The following is a 26,237-nucleotide window of genomic DNA, read 5'->3' as shown; positions in this document are numbered from 1 at the left end:
TCACTGTTATTTATGCAAAATAGAACAGGAGTACTTGTGGCACTTTAGAGACTAACAAATTTGAGAATAAGCATTCGTAGGCTACAGCCCACTTCATCAGATGCATAGAATGGAACATATAGTAAGAAGATACGTCTATATCTATACATACAGAGAACATGAAAAGGTGGAAGTTGCCATACCAACTCTAAGAGGCTAATTAATTAAGATTAAGATCAGCAGGAGAAAAAAGCTTTTGTAGTGATAATCAAGATGGACCATTTCAGACAGTTGACAAAAAGGTGTGAGGATATTTAACATGGGGAAATAGATTCAGTTTGTGTAATGACCCAGCCAGAGCTGGCTCTAGGCACCAGATGACAGAACATGTGCTGGGGCAGCACACTGTAAGGGGTGGCATTGCGGCCAATCTTGGGGCTGTATATTCTGGCCGCCCTGCCATGGATTGTTTTTATTTTATTTTTTTTTGCTTTGGCAGCCCGGTCTGTAGCTCCGGAGCCCCCAGCTGGCTCCATGCGCTCTGCCGGTCCCAGCCCAGCCTGCAGGGGCAGGAACCCCAGCCTAGGGGTGGCAGGAACTAGCGATCCCCGCTGCTCACCGTGCCGCTGGGCTCCCTGGGATGCACCACTCCGTGCCACCTGCACTGGCCTCTGCCTCCCGCACCGCTCTGAGCCCGGCCCGGACGAGCTGCCTTTAAAGGAGTGGCTGGGCCAGCACCTCCTGCAGCTGCTGGGAGAGGCACCCCAAGGCTGGAGGGGAGAGACCCTCTGGCCCGGTCCACAGCTCCAGAGCCCCCCACCAGCTCCCTGAGCTCTGCCAGTTCCAGGCCAGCCCTGCAGGGGCACAGGAACTAGCGATCCCCACCACTCACCTTGCTGCCGGGCTTCCTGGGACGAGCCACTCCCCACTGCCTGCACTGAGCCTGCACTGAGCGTCAGAGCCACCACTTCCTGCAGCCCCCACGAGAAGCACCCCAAGGCCGGAGAGGGGAGCCTCTCTTGCCTGGCTGTGAGCGGCCTGCAGCACCAGGCTGCCCATGGGTGGAGGAAGTGGGCGGGCACTGCCCTTCACTCCCCAGCGAGCTGCCTTGACTACCCTCCATGTGCTCCTGCAGTTTTTTTTTTTGGTACCCAACTTTCCAGTAGGGGTCCTTGGGCAAAAAGACCCCCTAACGCTTCACCTGCCTACCTCAAAATATGAGAGTGACACGAACTAGGAGAGTCATGCCGGCTTGGACGTCGCCTGGATTAACAAGGTCCGCGCCAGATGTTGAGGAACCAGGACCAATTGACGTAGTGGGACTACTGAACAACCATTCATGACGATACAAGAGAACTTGGAATTTGATGGACTGGTCTTACAAGCGTAGACCTTAAGAGAGGGGAATATGCACTGTATGAGGGATTATACGGACAAAAGACTACATCCACCTACTGCAGAACAGCTAGGTTACCCACACTTCTACATAGTAAGAAGAACGTGCTGCTCACAGCTTGAGCTAACCACTCTCACATTTAGCATACCAGATCCAAGAGACTGGAAGACACATAGTGGATGGCGGCCACAGCCTGAAGCTGAACTTTCACTGCCACCCTGCATTGCAGAGCTACAGCAGCTGATAATTGAGCATAAGTGTCATGGAGAAACTTAGCTAAGTCATTCTCGGGACGCTTACCAGGTCAGTGGAGAAGTACCATCAGATAGTATGTTAGAAGATGCATCAGAGCCCTCATGACAATCCTACTACCACCATGAACTACTACTGGTTACGCTACAGCCTCTGTAATCCTGGAGATGGCTTGGCACCGATCAAGAAGAACCACAGTATACCACCTTGACATGAGTTGGCGATAAGATCAAGGCGACTCGGAGAGAAGTAGTCAGCTGGTTGGAACTCGAAGGGGAGGCTAGGATAAGACTTGGATACTGAACAAATACAAGGGCTGATCCGTCTGAAAGCCTAGAGCTGCTAACAAAGCTCCCACACTGGCTACAGGCTAAGGAGATACACTTAGAGAAGCAGGGCCAAAAAGTAACTGCCTGTCCCAAAGAACCATCCAAGGTGTACTCCCAACTGCAGTGCAACAACACACTAAAGCGAGCGCCAGCAGCAGGAAACTGCCACATTACTGGAAGGAACTATGGGAGAAAGGAAGAATATAACCCATTGTAAAAGTGGGCTGCAAGGACCTTGAACAGAGCACAGCTCCAGAACAGACACCGTCACCATCCCAGTAGAAGACATCCAGCAGCGGGTCAAGAACATGGAAGATCTGGACAGACTGGACAGACATGATCCAATACCTACTGGCTAAGAACTACACAGCAGTGCTGGAACCCTGCAGGCACAGTATGAACCAGCTGCTAGAGCAGGCTCCACCAAACTGGCTAACAAAGGAAGGAGCAGTGCTGATCATTGAAGACCCCTGCAGAAACGACCTGCGCAATACTGCCTCCCACACATGGAAGTTCCTATCGGCATCATAGCCGCCAAGCTACATGGACCATATGGGCCGTAATGGAGCACAGCCAGAAGGGCCATTGGGGTACAAACCAGAGACATCAAAACACCATTGTTAGATAGAGCAGTCGCCCAAGACTCAAGTCTAGATCAGACAATTCTAGCCAGCTGGATTGACACAGTTAAAGCCTACGACTCAATGCCGCACACCGTGGTCCTGTGCAAAGTCTGCACTAATACAAAGTCTCAACAGACATAGGACCTTCTCAGAAGCTCAATGGGACTATGGAAGACAACAGTGGAAGTCAATCAAGGCAGCTTGCACAAGTGGCCATCAAGTGCCAGGCCTGTAACCCAAGGTGATGCACTGTCCCGCTCTGCGTAGTTCTGCAGGTTAAACCCCTCAGAAATACCAGATAATCACCAAGAGGAGATAAATGGCGTACATCTAGGAAGGAACTCACCACTCAAGCCACTCCTCTACACTGGATAGACATCAAGCTGTATCGCTAAACATGACGAGACGAATCGACTCACATGCTCCACCTGACTCGTGAATTACAAGTGGCTATCGGGATGCTCATCGCGAACTGGTAAGAAGTGTGGCGGATGCGTATGAGAGAAAGGAAGGTAGTCAAGACTGTTGGGTGAACTACCAGTGGGCACACATAAGCAGACAACAGAATCCAACTAACAAGTACCACATTGGCCGTCCCGTCGCATGGAACCCACGATGAGGAGGCAAGGAAGGACAGCAACATCCAGTATACCAAAGGATACAGACAGGTCTGAGCTAGCCAGCTCAGTTGGCAAGAACACAGACACGCCATCAACAGATACGCCCTGCCGGTCCATACAGATACCCTGCCAAGGTAAGTTGAGCTGGGAAGGAGGACATGGAGCTGCCGATGTAAGACCCGAAGCTCCTCACACATGCACGAGGGTTTCCAATCCAAGTCACACACCCCAGCGACTGTAACTCCAGTTGGAAAGGAAGGCGGCGGGGCTGTAGTGAGCGTCAAGCACTGTTCCATGAACAACCCGGAAATCCACGGAGTAATCAGTAAGATGGACCCCAAAGATTGCGACTGCTAGAGAATCCTGAGGCAAGCAGCCGACATGGGGGAAAGAAGACCAAGCAAGAAGAAGTGCCATGGCAAGACAACCCCTGCATGGGATGTAACTATCGACAGATAGCCTGAGGTGGACGATTGGCAAATCCTACCGAGTGGCATGGAAAGGGCGGACAAAAGAAGCACTGGAGGCTGATCATAGAGCACAGGACAGCTGGAGCACCCATGATCCATTGAAGCCAGGGGTCTATACAACTAGACAGAACCCAAGATGCAGACTGGCAGAGAGCTCAGAGACGTCCAACAAACAGTGGCAGGATGTCAAGATGCAAGGCAGGAACAGCCAATCACTGAAGCAACAACCAATGGGCTGCAACTGTGTTCACCAGAAATCTGCACACTAAATAAGGGCTAACCCTACCAGACCAGATGGCGAATTCCACAGACAGTTGGGAGAAATAGACAGGCTAAGTATCTGTGGGAACTTCCAGATCGACGCGCACAGGCAGTACGGCAATCACCAGAAACATTTGATAAGCCAAGGACCAGAAAACACGGTGTGATAGATTATAGCAGTGCCAAGTGACAGCAACATCAGGAAGAAGGATAATGAGAGCTGGAGACAAGACCAGCTGAAAGAGGAACTCGAGAGGATGTGGAAAGTGAAGGCCAAAGTGGTCCCAGTGGTGGTAGGAGCACTCGGGGCTGTGACTCCTAAGCTGGGTGAGTGGCTCCAATAGATCTCAGGAACAACATCAGAGCTCTCTGTCCTGAAGAGTGCAGTGCTAGGAATAGCTAAGATACTGCGCAGAACCCTCAAACTCCCAGGCCTCTGGTAGAGGACCCGAGGTTGAGGAAGAGATATACCACCCATAGGGGTGAGAGGGGAATTTTTTTTTTTATATATTTGGGGGGGGAGTAGTTCAAAATTGTGTCTTCCACTATCCACATTGTGTCACCGCCTCTTTGTATTGTTAGAATACTTAGTTTGTTGAATTGCCTGTCTGACAACGGAGGTTTGAGTAGAGGAATATTTGTGTTTATTTAGGATTAAAGATTTTCATTCTTTTCACTCCCACAACTTAATGGTATAAGAAGTTTGGCAAATTAGAATGTCAGGACTACGAAGGTACAGACGCCAGGAACTAAGATAAAAATACTTCTATTGTCTGGGCCATTGACCACACCCAGATATTATTGTAAATTACTATAATCTGAATGCGTAGTACTGGATATTATGATGGTTCCTGATGTTTCCCATTACAAGAGCCTGTTTTCAGTTTCTTATAACTGTTTGCACTGAAATTTGCACTGAAATGCCAGTTGTCTGCCTCAGGCTTCATTTTTTGAAAAATTTCAGACAAAATGTTGCAGCTGTTTCTGAGAATGAGTTTAGGGAAAATGTATTGTTTTACCCATGTTCAAAAATTCTGTTGACCTTTTTCTTCAAGAAATTCTAGCATCTCAATTCCGTGGAGCAGGGACTTTAATGTTGGCAGGGGGATGGATGCATCTTTTGCCATTCCCATGAAAATCAATACAAATTTGTCCAAGTCGTTAGCTTTTGAAAAATCGCAGTTCACGCATGCTCAATAAAGACTTGCTAGACCAAAATAGATTTTATTGTCTTGGTTGGTTATTGCCTGTTAAGTCTTGTTGGATAGTTCTGTGTATTTTCTCCAAGATAGCCTAAGTGTTCTCTCCAGGACTCGGCAAACCAAGAGTACATGGAATTGCTCCATGCTGGGTGCTGCTTCCTGAGACTGAGCTACCAGCTTGCACTCTTTAAATCAGTCCTGCTACACTGTTCTCACTCATATTTTGGTGTCTTCACTGGCTACCAGTGTGCTCCTGTTAATGATGGACTTGAGCTGTGGAGTCCACATCCAAACTCTCCTAATGTTTGGGGAGATTTGGCTCATTAAGAACTAGATTGTACCAGCCAGACACAGGCCTGAGCAGGGAAACCACACAGTCCTAGATTGAGAAGTTGTGCCTCAGGGTTTCCCGGTTTACAAGACAGGGGCACAGCTTGCCTCATACTTTGGATTGAAGCAGCCTGTTCTCTCTCTGGTGTACCTAGCCTGCTCCATGATATATATGTGAGTGTGTGTGTGGCTGAAGCCATTGTCTTCGGCTCCTTGAGTGCTGGGACTGTGATTATGACTGGCCCTTACCCAGGACAAACAAAGTATGGAGGTTCCTTATGTGCACATTAGGGCCAGTCACAGTTTAGACCTGAATAAAGCAAGCCTCTGAAAGAAACCAGTTTCATTCAGCGTGATTAGTTAGTACAGTTGGAAATGTTATGTTCCAGATGCAGGTGATTTTCCATGACCTTTGAAACTTAATGTGCTCTTGCATAAAGTTTTCAGCAGTCCAAGTGATGCAGGAGCAGCAGAAACCAGTGTTGAACTGAGTAACATAAACACTGAATGAAGCAGTGCAGCATATCTACATGGCACATGTCTGTGTCTTCAAGATGATGGGATTTCTTTTTAAAAAACCCATGTAAGCAGAATCTGAACGAGCTCTCCCCTGACATGTAGTGGTGAGATATGGAAAAGACTTCAGGAGCTGATCTTATTTGCATGAACACACCAACCCTGCCTAGGCACTCGGTATGATGGGATAGCTTGCCCAAATGATCAGTTGTGGCTGGTTTTGTTCAATATATCTTTTAGTTCTGTATCTAGGAACAAGGCAGATGTGGATTCATATTGGATGATGATGATGAATGATGAAATACTTTTCATTCCAATAATAACTAAGGAGGATGTTAAACCGCAGCTCTCTTAGACATTATTTTGTTGGTGTCACTAGGCATAAATCTAGGCCTCAGTGAACCAAAGCTCCTCCATGTTGAACTCTACTTGATCTAGAAAGCTAGCAGCTGTGAAATTAAATGTGTAACAGTAAGTTATCAGTTGCAGCACAGCTAAAACCAGTCTAAAGCAGTAGTGATAAGGCCTGTGCAGCTTTAGCAGAAGGACAAGATAACTTGCAGAAGGAAAACTTGCTAACGAGCTGCTGCGGCCAAGATTACTTAATGCACCTGCGCTTATGTAACTGCTACAGGGGGAGGAAGGAGGAGAAGGAGCAGGGGGGAAGAAAGAAGAAAGAGGAAAAAAAAAACCCTATAAAAAGGGAAAAGCCGCTTGTGTAGGGGTGCATGATTTGAAGCGTTCCTCTCCTTGCACCGCTCTGAGATCTCAAATAAACTTTGCTTGCATCTCCACCCTGGGGTGTGTTCATTGGCGCTTTGCACTCTGGGCAACGAACCACTGTTGCTTGCCTCGGGCACCCTCTGTCTCGGCAACAATTTGATCAACAGGTCCAGATAATTTGCATCCATTAATCCTAAAAGAGCTTGCTGAGGAGCTCTTGGGATCATTAATGTTCATTTTCAATCAATCTTGGAACATGGGGGAAGTTTCAGAGGACTGAAAGAGAACTAATGTTGTGTACCAGTATTTTAAAAGGATAACACTATTTAATATTTTTACAGTGACCTGGAAAAATGCAAAATTATTACTGAAAAGTTGGCATATGACACACAGGTTGGGGGAGTGGTAAATAATGAAGAGGCGCTGTCACTATTGTTGAGCGGTCAGGATTGGTTTGAAAAGCTGCGTGTAAGAAAACAACATATGTTTCATTATGGCTAATGTAAGGTCACACATCTAGGGCCAAGAAAGCAGGCCATATTTGCAAGGTGGCAGACTCTATCCTGGGAAGCAGCAAGTCTGAAAAACCCTTGGGAGTCATGATGGATAATCTTTGTGGATGTGCTTTCTGCTGTCCCCATGAATATTTGTCCAAATTTAGAGAAATTATAAACCTCAGAATAATCACACTTTCCGTATGCTCAGTAGAGACCTCTTAAGGCTGTGCAGCTAAATTCTCCAAAGAGCATGCTCCGTCCCCGGCTATAAGGGCTAAGCAGGACTTTTCTTGAAATTGCTCCTCCCAGCTGCTTGGGGCTACTGTGGTTCCAGAATTGAAAGCAAGTAGACTATCCTTTCAATGCTTTCAATGCACCCTCTGTAGGTACCCAGTGAGTCTGCCTGCTTCAAATATAGAGGGATGAAGAATGGTTGGGTAAGGGGGAAGAATGGGAAGGGCAGAGGGGATAGAGGATTGGATCCTGGGGGAAGAGGGACTAGGAGCTCAGAGTGGAGATGGGCAGGACCAGAGCAGGATATTAAGGGAAGATAGGGATATTATTTTTATGCAATGAATATTATGATTTTTCTTCAGCTTATACACTGCTGTTTTGCAACAGTATTAAAGCAACTGCTGTTGCTTTTAACGCTTCCAGGAGTAAGGATGTTAAATCTCCCTGTGTGTTCTGCTGATGTCTTTATCATGCAGCATGTATATCCCTCTACATCGTTATATTGAGAAGCACTGGGACAAGATAGAGCCAGAATCTAATTACTTTGACCCCAAAAATACTTAACTCAATGTGCTGTGACAAATCCTTATGACACTGATTATAACTCTCATTGTTACCTTGTGTTTACTTCCATCAGTCTGTTGTATATCTACCTGCCTTCTTCTGTCTTACAGTTGTACTACAATTCAGCTCTTCAGGGTAGGGACCATCTATTCGGTATATATATGTGCAAACTATAGCACGATGGATTCCTCATCCCTAATTGAGGCTGTTAGGCACTCATGATAACTCAGTAATAAATAATTATGGACAGTTGGTCCCATTTGTAAAAAACTGACAGGTTTTAAAAGATGAGAACTAAATAGGCTGAAATGTTGTGCAGCCTGTGAATTTTTCCATTACCCACCTTTAGAACACACAGAAAAGGGAGAAAATGTTACAGGAGGGTGTATCTGATCACTCCAAACTTTTATAGAGTGATATGAGTGCCAGTGAACTTGTCCCTGTGAATCCCTGCTTTCTTTTGAATCACACTGTAACCGTAGAGAACAACATCATTCACAGTGGCTGTAACTACAAGAATCATTAGAATACAACCAATTGCTGCACAAAGACAATTTGCACCTTCACACTTCTAGCAGAAATGGCCTTATTATTATGTGTATACAAGAAAGAGAATAAAAAAGATTAATACTCTGAATTCAGTGCTCAGTGCGGTGTCCTGTCCTTTGGAATACGGTTCGGTCACAATGAGACATCTTGGTCTTTTAGTGCAACCCCCCCGCCCCCAGTTCATTATATGAGTCCTGATTTCATCTCAGAAACAAAGTACCCTCTGTCTAGCTCGAGTGACACTGGGAATCCTCTGGAATACACTCATAGGCCGTTAAATGAATTAGAATACAGCCCTGGTTGGAGCTGCTCCCTGAAAAGTTCCTCAGAGTGGTCCTGACTCAGGGCCTGATCTAAAGACAACTGAACTCAGTGGGAGACATTCTACTAGCTTCAGTAGCAATTGAATCAGCCCCACAAAGCCTATTTCTCAGGCTACGTCTACACTGCACGATTATTTCGAATTAGCTTAAACCGATATTACAAAACAGATCTAATAAAATCGGTTTAGCGCGTCCACAGTGGGATCACGAAATCGACTGTTTGCGTCCATGGTCCAAAGCTACCATCGATTTCAGGAGCGGTGCACTGTGGGTAGCTGTTCCTCAGCTATCCCATAGTTCCCACTTCCGTGTTGAGAGCCGTGTGAGAGCACAGTGCCTGATGGGAGAAACATTCCCCGGTGGTGCTGGGTACAGCCTCACCCCTCCCTTTGTGAAGGCAGCAGACAACCCTTTGGCGCCTTTTCCCGAGTGCATTGAGCAACACGCCCTAGCACAGCAATCATGACCCTGAGATCACAATGGATCCTGACCGTTGTCAAACCTCGCGTACTCTCGTGCTGACTATACTGAACAATGAACTGCAAAGGAGAGGAGAGGAGGAGGCAGCTATTGCTGAGCGGCGAGGACAGCGATGATGAGATGGAGGCAGAATTCTCTAATAACCGCTGGCCCAGCGTTTTGGAGCTACTGCTAATAACGGGACTTCTACCATTGAACGCCGAATTTGGGCACGGGAAACAAGCACAGACTGGTGGAACCACATTGTTTTTAACGGTGTGGGACGATCGCGTGCTGCGAAACTTTCGCATGCGTAAGAGCACTTTCTTAGAACTTTTGACATGCTTTTCCCTGCCCTGATGCCATAATAAAACATGACACAGCCCTCACAGTGAGAGCAAGTGGCATAGCCTCTGGAAGCTTGCAACGCCAGACACGCTACCGGCAGTCGAGGAATCAATTTGGAGTGGAAAATCTACTGTGGGTTGCAGTGATGCAATAGCAAAAGCTATCTTCAGGCTGCTGCTACGAAAGGTTGTGACTCTGGAAATGTGCAGGCATTACTGGATGGCTTTGCTGCAATGGGTTTTCCGGAACTGTGGTGGGCCAAGATGGAACCCAATATCCCTATCTTGCCCCAGAACACCGGCACCCAGTACGTAACCGCAAGGGTACTTTCAATGGTGCTGCAAGCACTGTGGACCACAAGACGTTTCACCCACATCAGTGGGATGCCAGAAGGGTTCAATGACGCTCGTCTTCACGGAGCACTAGTCTGTTTAAACGGCTGCAGCAAGGATTACTCCCAGACCAGAAATAACCGTTGGGAATGTTCAAATGCCTATAGTTATCCTGGGTGACCAGCCTACCCCTTGATGCATGGCTCATGAACCATACACTGGCAGCCGGACAGTGGTCAGGAGCTGTCCAACTACAGGTGAGCAAGTGCCGATGTGTGTGATGTGCATTTGGCCATTTAAAGGCGCTGCGATCATTACTTACTCGCTCAGCCTCAGCCAAACCATGTGTCCCGCTTCTATTGCTGCTTGCTGTGTGCTCCACAATCTTTGTGAGACTAAGGGGGAGACATTATATGGGCTGGGTGGGAGGCTGAGCAAAGTCACCTGACCCGCTGAGTACGAGCAGCCAGAGACCAGGGTGATTAGAAGAGCACACCTGAGCGCTGCGCATCAGAGAAGCCTTGAAAACGAGTTTCAGCATGGCCCAGGGCGGCTGTGACTCTGTTGCTTCCCTGATAGTCCCTCTGCACTTGATGGACTTATTCAGTGTAAGCAACCCACCCTCCCCCTTTTGATTACAGGTTGCCGAAGGAAATAAATTCTGTCTCGTTTAAAAATCATTTATTATCATTAAGTATTATGCATCTGTTAAAATCATGTGTTTTTCCTTACTCTTTTCCCTGTAAGCAACCACCCTCCCCCTTTCGATGTATTCTTTATTACAAGGAACTATAAAAAAGGCAGAGAATTAGGAAGGACCCTGAGAGCTGTGCTTTGGAAGAGGGGGAAGGGAAAGCATTAGCACATTGAGCGTAATTCAGCCTTTTCCTTGAACTCTCCAGGGGGGTGGAGGTAGGGGTGCAGAAAGCCTTCCCCCACGCGTTCTTACAGTCTGGTGAGGAGATATGGGACTGGCTTGCAGGGTATATACAGGGGCTGCAGCGGCACTCTCTACTGCGCTGCTCTTCCTGAGATCCACCATGCGTTGGAGATATCAGTTTGAGCACGCAGCAGATCCAGCGTTGATCTCGCCAACGCTGGTCTTCCTGCCAGCCCTCTCAAATCGTTCACTGGCATCTTTCCTGTACTTTGCTACCACATCCTTCCATCATTCTGTTTATCTCTCATTGCGTTGTTACTTCAATAATTCGTGACATTCATCTCGCGTCGTTCTTCTTCCTCCGCCGTATCAGAGCACGCCCTCGTGATGCATAGGACTGCCAGAGAAATGTGCAGCTGAATGGAAGGCAAACCAGTGGTGATAAGTATGTGGAAAGATACCTTTTACAATGATAGTCTCTTTCACATAGAACACATCCACCTACAGAGAACATGTGATCTCTATACAAGTCGCATTTTGTACATTAAATATTCAGTTGTCTGTGTGACTGTGTGGCACACACACAGACGCAGTACGGCCAACTGTACATCCAGTGATGGTAAGTAAGGCTTTAAAAGTTTGACTTCTCCGCCTTCATATACACATGATCTATGTGATGCCTTGCTCCTTTAAGAGGAACCTGAAAAGCCCAAACCCCCCTCTTTCACATCCACAACAGGCATGGCTCCTATCATATACGATCGCTGCTAGTGATCACCCTCTTCACCCCCGCAGCGTTGCTGGTAGCTGGGAAGAATCCTGCTTGCCAAACGCTAAAACTCGTCGCTATCCTCTCCCATCCCCCGCTCTGGCCAGTAGCAAAATCCCATGTCTGCCCCTATTTACATTCCTGATGTTCTACAAGGTACAGTGGATGATATCTCTCTCCTGACAATACCACTGCAGGAGCAGATCGTTTGTTATGCAATGCCTTCAGTGCAATGCTTCAATCCTGCCAGTACCAAAGTCTTGCAAATCATGGCTTGCATAAGTTACCTACTATGGAACGGGAAGGCTCCTTGGCCAAAATGTCCATATATCATAAGGCTTTTGAGTTCCTCCACGATCGATTCATGAGTATATTTGAGGATTTTCGCTCCATCCCCAGACATTGTTAACGAAATTTTCCTGTCACAGATAATGCTGCGACTGCAGCAAAAGCCTGGTGTCAATGCATCTAAAAAACCCATCTTTTTTTAATCCGTTTGATACAGAATGAAGGACACTTACGGAGTCATCTCTCTCTTTGTGTCACTGTCTGGGCTTGTCGCTTGGGAGCGCAGGGACTGTAATTCTTGGGTCTCAAAAAGATCCTGGCTGTTGGGGTTTACGGACTGCTGTGTGCTATCACCACGGTCATCTTCATCCTCATCTTCCTCTCCATCTTCCCCTCGGCTACATCCTCAGAAACACTTGATATTTCAATCCCAAAGTCTGAATCCACGGACAGGGGGGGGCACTGGTAGCGCTGAACCCCAAAATTGCATGTAGTTCAGCATAGAAGCGGCATGTTTTCGGCTCAGAGCCTGACCTTCCGTTTGCTTCTCTGGCTTTCTGGTAGCCCTGTCTAAGCTCCTTCACTTTCACTCTGCACTGCAGGGAGTCCCTGCTGTGCCCTTTTTCAGCCATAGACTTTGAAATTCTTTCAAAAACTTTTTCATTTCGTCTTTTGGAACGCAGTGCTGTGAGCACTGAGTCCTCACCCCAGATAGCGATCAGATCCAGAACCTCCTGTGTGGTCCAAGCTGGCGCTCTTCTTCGATTATCAGGAGACTGCATTGTTACCAGTGCATATGAGCTCTGTGTGCTCACCTGTGTGTGTGCTGACCCTCACGGTGGACAATCAGGAAATGGAATTCAAAAGTTCGCGGGGATTCAGGCTTTTTCCTGTTTACCTGGCCAGTGCATCACAGTGTAGTGTCCGATGCTATCATGAGTGCCCCTGTCACAATGGTTCTGAAACCAAAATTGGGAGTGGCTCACTTGGGACAGAGTCAATCGCTCCCTTCTTGTTTTAAAAATTGAGTACTCCTGCCTGGACTGTCATAGCCCCGGCTGCCTGCCTCCAAGTGCCCCCCCCCCCCCCGTTTATGTCACGAATAAGTCTATGTTTCTTATTCTTGTATTCCTCACGACTGCATGACACAAATGGGGGGGGGGGCCCTGCCACGGTAGCTGCGGGGGTTGGGAGAGAAGTGAAGCAATGGGTGCGGTTCTTGCGGGAAACCCCTGTTAATACACCACGGAGTAGCTGCGCTCTTCTAATACACTTGACTCTTCTTTCAGAGGGGTAGCCGTGTTAGTCTGGATCTGTAAAAGCAGCAGAGAATCCTGTGGCACCTTATAGACTAACAGACGTCTGTTAGTCTATAAGGTGCCACAGGATTCTCTGCTGCTTTGACTCTTCTTGTAGGTAGGACAGACTCTATTTTTTAGAAACCATAAGGGAGGGATTGACTCAGTGGCCAGTGAGTCAATCCCAAGTTTGCTTTTGCGTTGCGCCCCCAGCTGATTTTAGCCAGGGGCACTCATGATAGCAGCGGACAGTTCAGAGAAGAGAGATAACCCGTCATGTCATTGCCAGTTTTCTCTGGCAGTAGACGGTACAGAACGACTGGTAACCATCTCTGCTATCATTGCAAAAGCAATTGAATGCTGGTGTGTAGCGCTCGAGTGTCGCCTCTGTCTCCACGGCATCTAGTACACAAATGGTGACGGGAAAAACAAAAAGCGGACGGTCTCTAGGGCTGCCGTGCTATTGTTTCTGCAAGGGCAATCCAGGAGAAAAAGGTGCGAAAGGACTGTCTGCTGATGTTTTCCCGGAGCAAGGAATGACTGACGACATTTACCCAGAACCCCCCGCGACCATTAACATTAGCATCAGGGGCGGGGGGATCATGGAGGACGGAAGGGGTGCTGAGGACTCCAGCTATCCCACAGTCCTCAGCAGTCTCTTAAAACTATTTGCATTCTTGGCTGAGCGCCCAATGTCTGTAGCTTACAACACGGTGTCTCGCATGGTTCACGGAACAGCTCATCAGTCTCTTCCCCCACCCCACACGAGAAATGAAAGTTAAATAAACCAATCCTTGAGTACTTACAATGTCACCCCTCTTTGTACTGAATGCTGCTGATAGAGGCGATGCTGCAGCACTGAAGAGCATTATCCGCTTTGCTCAGTCCAGTATTAACCAATGAAGTTAATCTGAGGTGTGAGATATTGCTAGTAAATTCCGCTCTGCCCCCCTCCTGTAGACAGCATGAACAGTTACTACTGTAGACAGCAGAAACTGTTACCGTCTCCCTCTTTTGTTACACTCATCAGTAAATGGGACAGAACGGATAATAACCCTGTGAAAATTTTTGAAAGCAAAATGGGGATTGACTCACTTGGGACTGAGTCAATCCTGCCCTTTATGGTTAATAAAAATAGAGTCAGTCCAGACAAGAATAGGATAAAGTGTATTTAAATCAGTGTATCACAGCACAGCTGCTCCGCGTCAGTATTCACAGAGGGAGCCGCTGCAAGTAACGCAACCGTTGCTTCCCACCTACCTGGGCTACCACGGCAGTGACCCCCCCCCCCCTCCTTGTTGGCATGATGTTATGAAGAATGCATGAATAAGAATCACAGACTAGTTAGTGAGATAAAATGAGGGGGAGCAGCCTCCATGGGCTATGACAGTCCATGCAGTTCAGAATCTTTTCTTTACACAAGAGAGGAAGGGTCTGATGAAGCTCAGCCCCCAGGTGATAAGATGAAGACAGTTACCAGCCGTTCTGTACCATCCACTGTCAGAAAAAGGGAGTCATTCCCATTTTCACCCAGGAGCCCCGGCCAGACTCAGCCAGGAGCACTCACTGGGCGACTCGTCTACCACTGGGGAGGGCAGAGGAGCGGATACTGCTCTTCACCGCAGCAGCATCGCGTCTGCCAGCAGCATTCAGTACACAGAGGGTGACATTTACAGTACTCAAGGAATTATTTATTTTACTTTTCTTTCACGTGCTGGGGGGGGGGGGAAGAGACTGACGAGCTGTTCCGTGAACCACGCAAGACACCGTGTATTAAGCTACAGACATTGGGCGCTCAGCCAAGAATGCAAATAGTTTTCAGAGACCGCTGTGGAGACTGGTAGCTGTAGTCCTCATTACCCCCTCCCTCCCTCCATGAGCATCCGTTTGAGTCTCTGGCTTCCCGTTACGGTTGTCACGCACCGCTGTGTATCCTGGAGTTTTTTTTCAAACGCTTTGGCATTTCCTGTTCTTTAACGGAGCTCTGATAAAACAGATTTGTCTCACCATACAGCGATCAGATCTAGTATCTCCCGTAAGGTTCAATGCAGGAGCTACTTTTGCATTTGAACTGCATCGCCACCCGTGGTGATCAGAGCTGGACACGTGAAAGCAGGAAATGTCATTGTAAAGGTCTCGGGGCTTTTCCTGTTTACCGGCACTCCGCATCCGAGTTCGGATTGCGGACCAGAGCGGTCAGTGGTGCACTGTCCTGCCTAGAATAATAGGCAAGTGTAATAGAGATCCAGTGTATCAGAGAGCACAGCTGCTCCGTGTCAGTATTCACAGGGGTTGCCCCTGCAAGAACGCACCCGTTGCTTCCCTCCTCCCTCAACCTTCCTGGGCTACCGTGCAGTGCCCCTCCCCCATTTGTGTCATGAAGTTGTAAGGAATACAAGAATAAGAAACAGAGACTTGTTAGTGAGATAAAAATGAGGTCGGGGGGAGGCACTTGGAGGCAGCCTCCCAGGGCTATGACAGTCCAGGCAGGATGGACTCTATTTTTAGAAACCATAAGGAATTGACTCATTGCCAAGCGAGTCAATCCCAAATTTGCTTTCAAAAATTTTCAGCCCCCAGTTTCGATGATGAAGCTGGTTATTAGCCGTTCTGTCCTATCTACTGCAAGTAACCAGGAATAATTGCCTCTCGATGTGAGCAATTATCAGCATGGGTTTTCTCCTGGATGGTGGGCAGGCCTGCAGCACCATCTACCACCAGGAGAGGAGATGGAGAGGAGCGGATACTGCTCTTCACTGCTGTAGCATCCCGTCTACCAGCAGCATTCAGTACACATAGGGTGACATAGAAAGTAGTCAAGGAATGATTTCTTTCCCTTTTTTTTCACGTGGTGGGGGGGGGGAAAGAAACTGAGGAGCTGTTCCCTGAACCACGCCAGACACTGTGTTTGAACCTACAGACATTTGGAGCTCAGCCAAGAATGCACTGCATCCGAGTTCAGATTGCTGTCCAGAGCGGTCAGTGCTGCACTCTGGGATGCCGCCCGGAGGCCAATAACGTCGATTTCCGTCCACACGAACCCTAATCCGAGTTATCACTATCGAATTTAGCGCTACTCCTCTCGTTTGGGAGGAGTTCCGAAATCGATTTAAGGAGCCGTTTAAGTCGATATTAATGACGACGTCGTGTGAACGGATACAGCGTTAAATCGGTATATCGGCCATTAAACCGATTTAAAGTCGCAGTGTAGACCTGGCCACAGTGTGAGATTCCCTGTGCTTGAGTGAGAGATCACTAAGTGGCTGCAATCAAAGCAGCAGTGTGCAGGAATTGTACCATTTCATTTTGAGGTCACTATTGGAGTTTAATAAATTTTATTTGTAAATGTACACCCACATTTCATTTCAAACTAACTTGGAGTTATAATATACACTGATCACAGAGGAGGTTTTCAAAGGCACAGATGGGAGTTGGGCACCAAAATGAATGCAACACATACACTTCTATACAAGTGTCTTTGAATTTGTACATTCAAGCTGCCATGGATTACCAAACAGTCATCAATCCCAAACTGATTTTAAACGAAGTACATCAGATAGTACATGAGAATGAGTTATAATGAATCCATCGCTGAAGTCTCAATACTGTAACTTTTATGAAGGGGTCTTTTTTATGTCTTGTTCCTTTTAATTGTTACAAAGAGTGAAATTATAATTTTTAAAATATTTTTAAAAAAGGAGAATAACAAATGTTGGGGATTTGGGGGCATGATTCAAAACCCATTGAGTCACTGAAAACTCTCTCATTGATTTCAATGGTGTTTAAATCAGGTCCTTGTTATAGAAGAAGTCAACAGGCTGCACAGTGCAAGGATAATAGAACATGCAGTGAGGGAAAGGATTAAAAGAGAGACCAAAGATTGCAGCCCATCCCATATTTTATTGGATTGCCGAGGAGCTGTTTTATGCAGCCAAGAAGGAGACCCACACACATCTGCTACAGAAAAGTATTGTAGTGTACAAAGGCATGCACAGCATTCAGGGATACACCTTCTTTGCGTTTTAGCCTAGTTCTTAAGCAAACAAAATGCAAATTTGAGCCATAGGTTTGCAAAACTGCACTGAACTTTATAGAGAGGTATCCCGTGTTCAGGCAGAAGCTTTATTGGGTCCAACTATACATCAGAGGTATGATACAGTTACTTTCTTTCTACAGCTCTTTGAATATATACAATTAATGTGATTTTTGTTTTGCCTCCTTCACATTTTTCTAAATAGGATCATGAGTTCTATCTTTAGATTTTGTGATGGGAGAATATGACAGGACTTCTAATAGGTGCTAAAAGACTCAGGAATAATTTTGTAGATAGTACTTTTTTATTGATATTGACAAGATTCCATAGTTGCGTTTAAAAGAAAAACCCAAGCATATCATGTTATAGCTAGAAATCCTCTGAACAATTTGTATATCCCTCAAAATATAATCCATGCATATCAATTTAAAATAGATATAGGAAAAAGATGTGAACTCTAGATGTTCAGCATATAATTTAAAAAAAACAAAATTGGGAAGAGTTACATGTCCAGAAGAAATACTGCACCAAAATCTATAGACTACTTCAAACTTCACTGGAGTTAACACCACTCTATACCTACTAATTTCTGTTTTTCTACATCATTTAAAAATTGGCTCATGATCTTATTTACTTCTCCATTTGTTCTCTTATCCTTAATTTACTTCTCTACGTGAAGCACAGCTGGAAGACGTAAAAAAGCCCCTTATGGACAAGGCATTCCTATCCTTCCACAGCCTTAAATATGATTTTTAATAACTGTAGGCTATTAGAAATCCATTTTTACATTAATGTAGGGACTCTTGTAATTCCTGAAAATGCAGATGGAATGCAAACAGATGCCTCCACATTTTCTTTTCCACCAACTATATTTTCATTATTGATGCTATTTCCAGAACATATTAACCTTTCTATAGTCTTAAAATATGTGATTGTAAGTCATATTTTTCAGAGGCACCTAAGATAGTTAGGCTCCTATCCTAGTTATAGTCAGCTAAAATTTCTAACTAATTCCAATATTTATTCTTACAGGATGGACTCTGCTACAACATATGGAAGTTTTAGACTCTCTCTGCTTCGCAGCACTCATAACTGAATGGGTGTTGCAAAGACTCATTGCAAACAAGAGTAAATTATTTTTGCCTGTGACTATGGGCGTGTATACAGAATTTTGCACAGAGACATCAGTTTCTACCCTTTTGAAAATTTGGTCCTTGGCAGTTCCTTCTTTTTTTTAACTCACTGAAGAGTCCAAAGCTGGGTGAAAGCAATAATGGTGACAGAAACCATCTTTGTCTGTTCCTCTCTATATGTTAAATTAATTAGTCATCACTGATTATGTTGGATTGAAATATAATGCTATGTCTTTTTTCTTAAATAATGGATGAAAAATTTATTTTAGAGGAAAAAGTCTCACAATTACCTGTGTCTTAATGATTGAGCCTGAATAAGATTCTGATAGAAAGTTGGGAAAATGTCATTAATTTGAAAGGGACCTGTGAGAGATTCTTTGTTAGGTTATTGTACACAGAGGTGACTCTTAGTTGTACCATTTGCTTTGGTTGACTTGCCAGTAAATTGCCAGCTTTATTCCCCAATTCATAATTTCATTGAATGAATCTATTCTTTAAAAAAAGTGCTACAGTACTCTACAATAATGATCCAAAATACTGCAGTTTACATTAGTGATGCAGTCATATTTTGGTTTGCTAGTGTTGTACTTATTTTTATACAGGATAAATGCTGCTTTTTTTGAGGGAATATGCAGATTTGCTTTACTTATGGTTGCTTTCCTTTACTGTCCTCATAATGTGTTGTCTAAGGGCTTAATCTATGTATTCTTTGTAATAGAGCTCAATGGATCCACTCCATGTAATGATTCTGAGGCCTGGTGTATGCTGCTGTTTGGTGGACATAAGTTGCCTTGTGTTGACCTACTTGTGCATGTGTCTACACTCTCATCTGTTACTTGCTGACATAAGAACCCTGTAATGGCTACACAGTGACGGTACCTCTATCAACGGCAGTGAGCCGTGCTTGATGTACTCTGGTAAATACAGAGTGAATGTAGACACTGTGTGACCTATGCTGACCCTAACAGTCCTCCAGCAACTGTCCCACAATGCCCCAAAGTGACTGCTCTTGTCACAAATGTGAACTCCACTGCCCAATGTTCATGGAGATTAGAAGCCACTGCCCACTTTGAAACCTCTGTGTATTTTTTAAAGGCCTTTTCCTGGTTCCCCAGCTTGGTGAGCGTACCTACTAACTCTCCTTTGTCATGTGGATGGAAACACACCCCATTCTGCGTCAACGGTGAGCCAACAGAGCTGCTTTGTCAAAGTGATAAATTCTTCTGGTTTTGGATTACAATTCACTTGGCCACCAGTGGACTTGGTGCGAGGAACGCCAGGAGCTGCGTGGAAGTCCTGCAAAGCTTCCTGCCTGGATACAGGATTCCTTTCAACAGAGTTCAGTGTGATTTTGCAAACCTGTCACTCAGATTTGTTCTTTGTTCTCTTAAGAACTTGGATCAAACGAAAAGCAGATTTATTCTTGAATGCTGTGCATGCCTTACAGTCTGTACACTACAATACCTTTCCGTAGCAGATGTGTGTGGGTCTCGTTCTTGGCTGCATAAGACAGCTGGCAATAAGGTAAAGTATGGATTTGCTAGAATCGTTGGTCTCTCTTTTAACCTTTTCCCTCACTGCATGTTCTATTACCCTTGCATTGTATAGCCTGTTGACTTCGTCTATAACAAGGACCTGATTCAAACACCACTGAAATCAATATGAGAGTTTTCAGTGATTCAATGGGGTTTGAATCATGCCCGAGAATCCCCAACATATCTTGTTCTCTTTTTAAAATTTTTTAAAAAAATTATAATTTCACTCTTTGTAACAATTAAAAGGAACAAGACATGAAAAAGATCCCTTCATAAGGTTACAGTATTGAGACTTCAGCGACAGATTCATTATAACTCATTCTTACGTACCGTCTGATGTACTTCGTTTCAAACCAGTTTGGGATTGATAACTGTTTGGTAATCCATGGCATCTTGAATGTACAAATTCAAAGAAGCTTGTGTAGACCCTTCCCTCCCCCCCACAAACTCCTTCCTACACATGCTCTCCATGCAGGCTCTGGCAGGCAGCGCGAGCGGACAGGGCTGCGTTCCCTGAAGCTGTCCTGAAGGGCCAGGGTTGGGAGGAGAGTATGTCAGCCTGAACCTCACCTCACTTGCTAAGCAGGGGGGAGGGATGGCAAATCCCAGTGAAAAAAGAGAGAGAGTGGAGACTGGTGGCGTTACCTGGCGAAGTGAGCTGTGTTTAAAGAACCCTTGACACCATTTCACCCTCCCCTCCCCTTCACCTCCCCTTTCCTCTCTGGTGTTTTACAACAGATTTGAATGGACTCAGTTGAGAGCCCTGGGTTTTGTTCAGGGATTACTAGAGCTGAAGTCACAGATAAGCAAGTCCAGGGGCTAAGTTAGACCCGGTTTGGGGACAGAGTTATGCTGAACAAGGATGAAGAGGCAGCAACAGAGAGGTTCTCCACTACCCAGTGAAACCAGTAAGAGCTGGGCTCAGTAGTGGAACCTCACAACACAGCATCACAGCAGTGGCAGTGAGTGGCCAGTAACGATTACAGCAGCAGGGATAATTGTGGCACAGGAGGCAAGTGGTGGCAGCGGCAGAGCTAATAGGAGCAGTGAAGCAGCTGCAGAGGTGGTGGCAGCAGCTTGATGCCCCCCCTTCATGTGAACACACCTCTGGAGTCTGGGTCTTTGTTCACAAGGGACGACCAACTGTGAGTAGGGTGCCTTGGAGGGAAGGGGAGTGGCATGTTAAAGGAACATTTGTTTGTCAGACTTTCAGTCTGCGAGCTGGAAAACTGAGGCAAAGGACACTGCCCAAAATACTGTGTGGGAAGGTAGTTTGCTTATGATTTGGCACTTTTGAATTATGGTTGTGGTGTTTTGCCACATTAATGCTGGGTTCCCTTTCCCTTTTCATAAAAGCTTTCTTTTGTTATACACAGACTCAGTGCTTGTGGATGGGGAGGTGTTGCCTCTGAGAGGTGCTGAGGGGTGATTAGTTTCCCAGGTTACTGGATGGGGGCCAGCGGCAGCTCCAGGCACCAAGCACTCCAAGACCGTGCCTGGGGTGGCAAGCCCTGAGGGGCGTCCTGCCGGTTGCTGTGAGGGCGGCAGTCAGGCTGCCTTTGGCAGCTTGCCTGTGGCAGGTCTGCTGGTCCCGCAGATTTGCTGGCAATTTGGCGGCAGCTATGCTGAATCCGTGGGACAGGGAACCTCCCGCAGGCAAGCCACCAAAGGCAGCCTGCCTGCCATGCTTGGGGCAGCAAAAAATCTGGAGCCACCCCTGGCAGGGGCTCGGGCCAGTTCTGTTCTGTATTGTTCAGAAGGACCGCTAGATATTGAACCTGGCACCTGTTGCTGCTGATTCCGCCTGGCAGAACGGTTATGTGTGCAACTACCTGATTATGCTGGCTACATTCTCTAGATGTGCTCCTGCCTGGAGTAGACAGGAGGTACTGGATCTCGAGGCCTGTGCGGAGAAGAGGCTGTTTGGGCACAGCTACAGACCAGTTGTAGAAATGAGGACATCTACAAATAGATTGCATAGTGGATGCAGGCAATGGGGTATGATAGAGATCAGCAGCAGTGCTGGGTGAAAGCCAAGGACCTGTGCCATGCATACCAGGAAAGCCAACAATCAATACATTAAATTAATAGAGATATCCTATCTCCTAGAACTGGAAGGGACCTTGAAAGGTCATTGAGTCCAGCCCCCTGCCTTCACTAGCAGGACCAAGTACTGATTTGCCCCAGATCCCTAAGTGGCCCCCTCAAGGACTGAGCTCACAGTCCTGGGTTTAGCAGGTGAACGCTCAAACCACTGAGCTATGCCCTTCCCTGGTATCTAGCTGTAGACCTCCTGGTTTTACAACAGTTTGCACACCATACTTGGCGGGGACTCCACCAGCACCCTGCAGGGCACCTGAAAGAGAGGGCTTTTTCGGAGGTGAAGCTGGAGTTGGGGGAGCACTAGAGGCACAGCTGCAAGGTTTCCTCCTCCCTTCCAAAGTGTTTTGCTGTTTTGCAGTGGGAAGTATTGTGGACCCTCCTGTGCACTGAGTGGTCCCCTCCATCATGGGTTTTGGCAGTGGGGTATGGGTTTGCTGTTTTGCAGTGGGAGGTCGGGGAAGCTGACAGTGATAAGAGCTGTGTACGTTAATGGGATTTTTAAAAAAGGTGAAAAAATTATAGGATGGGGATGGGATTATGGGATGCAGAAAGTTGCATGCTTGGAACTTGACCCTTTGCTTCCAGTCCCTCCTGCGTCACTCTTGTATGCCCCAGAACAAATTGTGAAAATTCTCCAAAAGGCATTGGATTGGAGTATGGTGCATGGTGCTCTGGGATACCTACTCGTGGTGTACCGCACTTTTGCTTTGACACAAGTACTCCTGGTGAGTATGTGACGCGCTGATGCAAGGAGCCAACTATGGATGAACATGAGCGATACACTAAATATAGCAGCTATTTTCTGACTGACTTGTGTTGACCACAGTTGGTAGTGTAGACGTGGTCAAAGTCCATCATAGGTGTATGCGGAACTTTCCAGCACTGCATGGACTATACAGAAGGTGTGAGGAAGCATGGGCCCAGATTTGCTTTAGGATGGGTAGGCCTGTGCCATCTGGAGGGGAGGTAGGACCTGGTACACCAACTCATGAGCTATTTTTGTTACAGAAAATATATCACATACATGATATACATTGGTTAGAATAAATAGCCTCTTTCTAGCACATTCCTGGCATTTCATTGACTCTTTGACCTCTTATACTCTGTGTAGCATGTGATATTTCTGTAGCAAAATTCATACGATAAACTGTCTCTTGTTTTCTTGTAGCTAGGAAGACAAATTCCCTGCACAAAGGCCACATCCTTCTCCTTCCTGGGAAAACATGGTGGACAAGGTTTTCCAGAAGGTGTTCATTTTCCTTGTCCTAACTTTCATTTTTGGAAGTCTTCTTTCTGGGGTTTTCTACAAGTGGCAAACAAAAATGATGAGTAAGTAAAGAATATATAGATGGAAGGATTTTGTGTTTCTTGGAACAGAGACCATCTTTCTGGATGATATAAAATATGTAGCACAACGAGGGTGCATGTACAAATAATACAAATAAAATATCTGAGGGGCCTGGCCTGTCAGATTCTTTGTTATCCTGAAATGTGCAGGGAAGAGAAACCCACAAAAAGCCACATTTGCCACTGAAGTGTTTGAAAATGCATGGCAGGATTCTCCCTAAGAATATTGCTCCTGCCATTCATTTCCCAGGTTCTCCTTCTAACAAGCCTTTTAATAATCACGGTAGCTTGTGTTGGACACCTGTGATAGTGTAGGCAAGTGACAGTGAACTAGATATTCGTGTTAATCCTGAGCTGCTATTTCCATTCCTCAAGGGGTTAATTTGAGTTCATTCATTTCCGGAATGGAAAGAGAATCCAGCAAAATGACTTTACACTGATGGTGTATCTTCCTTTCTTGCACACATCTTCTTTTCCAGTTCCTAAGGAAGATTGGCTGATGAGTCAAGTCTATCGCAAAGACACACTGAACGCCACCTGCCTGATGAACAACCTTTCTCATTCACAAAGCAAACTGAAACATAATGTTGCAAGACAGATCTTTGTGGAACATAACCACAAGGTCATCTACTGTGAGGTGCCTAAGGTGGGCTGCTCCAATTGGAAGAAAATCATCCTTCTCCTCACAATGAACCTGAGCAGAAAGGCTAATGAAGTGCAACAGGACCAAATCCACCGTACCCCACTGATAAAGAGGCTGAGTTCTTACCCTTCTGACTACCAGGAGGAATTGCTGACCAGTTACACCAAAGTGATGTTCACCCGAGATCCCCTGGAACGGTTGGTTTCAGCTTACAGAGACAAGCTTCTGCACTCTGAGCCATACTATAGTATCACTGTGGCAAATGAGATCAAGGCCATGTTCAGGAAGAACAAAAATTCAACTGAAAAAGTGACTTTCCAGGAGTTTGTTAACTTTATTCTGGCAAAAAAACAAGAACATTTGGATATTCATTGGAAACCAATGTTTCTACTCTGTGATCCTTGCAACATTCACTATGACATCCTGGGGAAGTTTGAGACCTTGGAGCAAGATTCTGATCATGTTCTCAGGAACATTGGAGCCCCAGAGGATCTGCAGTACCCTAACTTTAAGACACATAGCTCAGAGAAACGTACTAATGATGATATCACCCTGGAATATCTCAGAAAGCTGAGCTCAGAGCAAATTGAAAAGATCAAGAAGCTGTACCAGATGGATTTTGCCTTATTCAACTATCCTTATGATTTGAAAATGAACCTTTACCAGACTGATACAGTATGAGCCAGAAGGCAGTTTTTATTCATGCAATATCACATGAAGTTGTCTACAAAGATGATTACAGGTGGTTGATGGTAGCAGTCAAGCACTTTTGGTGTTTTGTAGCTCATAAAGCTACTAGTTGTAGGCTCTCGCGTGATGCTGTATGGAATACGGGACGTCATTAATTATATTATCAGTACCAATATTACAAAATTGCAATGAATCTTATACCAGATATGCCATGTAAAGTATCAGTGGAAAAGGTATGATTTGCTAAATATGATAAGTTTGTTCTTATATATGTATCATCTTTGTATCATGAGTTATAAATGTGTGGTTCGTTGATACCTCAAACTTGTGCTGTGTATCTGGGTGACACCCCCAGACAGATTAGCATCAGCACTATCCAGCCTCCTTGATAGCCCATCAAGGGCAATCAGCTGTCCAATGAACCCTTTGAGAGAAGCCAGGGGCTACATCTATGAGTCAGCAAGACATGTCAGCATATGCCTATGGACAGGGGCCTCCAAGTACCTTTCCATGCCCATGTGCTGTGAGCTTGTGTTTGGGACAAAAGATGTATAAGCCACATGGAAGAGAATATAAAAAGGCAGCTGCATCACCTCCATTTCATCTTCAGTCATGCTTCTCACCTCTGGAGTAACTTCTGAAGCACTGGAATGGGTTACCTAGGGAGGTGATGGAATCACTATCCTTAGAGGTTTTTAAGACCCAGCTTGACAAAGCCCTGGCTAGGATGAATTAATTGGTGTTGGTCCTGCTTTGAGCAGGGAATTGGACTAAATGACCTCCTGAGGTCTCTTCCAATCCTAATAGTCTATGATTCTATGATTCTCTACAAACTGAAGCTTTGAATAAAGGACTCATAGACCCAGCCATGCTTTGGATGTGTTCCAGAGGGACTTTATAAGTCAGCAAACCAACCAGTGTTGCTAAGAACCTGATATATGGATTCTGAGGTCATAGGTATGTATCTGATTGCTTTGACAATCTAACAACTCTCTTCCTGTTCTTTTCTTTTCTAATAAACCTTTGGATTTTAGATACTAAATGATTGTCTGGCAGCATGGTGTTTTGGGTAATATCTAAACTAGTTTCAGAGTAGCAGCCGTGTTAGTCTGTATCTGCAAAAAGAACAGGAGTACTTGTGGCACCTTAGAGACTAAAAATAATATTTGAGCATAAGCTTCCATGGGCTACAGCCCACTTCATCGGCTGCATAGAATGGAACATATATTTAGGAGATATATATACACATATAGAGAGCATGAAAAGGTGGGAGTTGTCTTACCAACTCTGAGAGGCCAATTAAGTAAGAAAAAAACTTTTGAAGTGATAATCAAGATAGCCCAGAGCTGGAATTGATATGCAAACTAGATACAATCAACTTAGGTTTGAACAGGGACTGGGAATGGCTGAGCCATTACAAACATTGAATCTATCTCCCCTTGTAGGTATTCTCACACTTCTTATCAAACTGTCTGTACTGGGCTATCTTGATTATCACTTCAAAAGTTTTT

At 45.7% G+C, this 26,237-nt stretch overlaps 2 protein-coding genes across 2 annotated transcripts in view; both read left to right on the top strand.

Annotated features, from left to right (window-relative positions):
- CHP1 (calcineurin like EF-hand protein 1) overlaps positions 1-25,239 on the top strand; it is a 255,811-nt gene extending 230,572 nt beyond the window's left edge. The window contains exon 8 of the transcript XR_012655805.1: positions 25,228-25,239. The gene's annotated coding sequence lies outside the window, so the exon portion shown is untranslated. The remainder of the gene's footprint in view (positions 1-25,227) is intronic.
- On the top strand, positions 23,270-24,717 carry LOC116832828 (carbohydrate sulfotransferase 9-like). The gene is made up of 2 exons (XM_032793894.1): positions 23,270-23,375; positions 23,873-24,717. The coding sequence occupies exons 1-2, from the start codon at positions 23,270-23,272 to the stop codon at positions 24,715-24,717; spliced, it is 951 nt and encodes a 316-aa protein (XP_032649785.1).
- Positions 25,240-26,237: the final 998 nt, after the last annotated feature.

Source organism: Chelonoidis abingdonii, chromosome 4 (genome assembly GCF_003597395.2).
Source record: "Chelonoidis abingdonii isolate Lonesome George chromosome 4, CheloAbing_2.0, whole genome shotgun sequence".
Lineage (NCBI taxonomy): Eukaryota > Metazoa > Chordata > Testudines > Testudinidae > Chelonoidis > Chelonoidis abingdonii.
The sequence above is the reverse complement of the archived record's forward strand: the minus strand, read 5'-3'. Positions and strand labels throughout refer to the sequence as shown.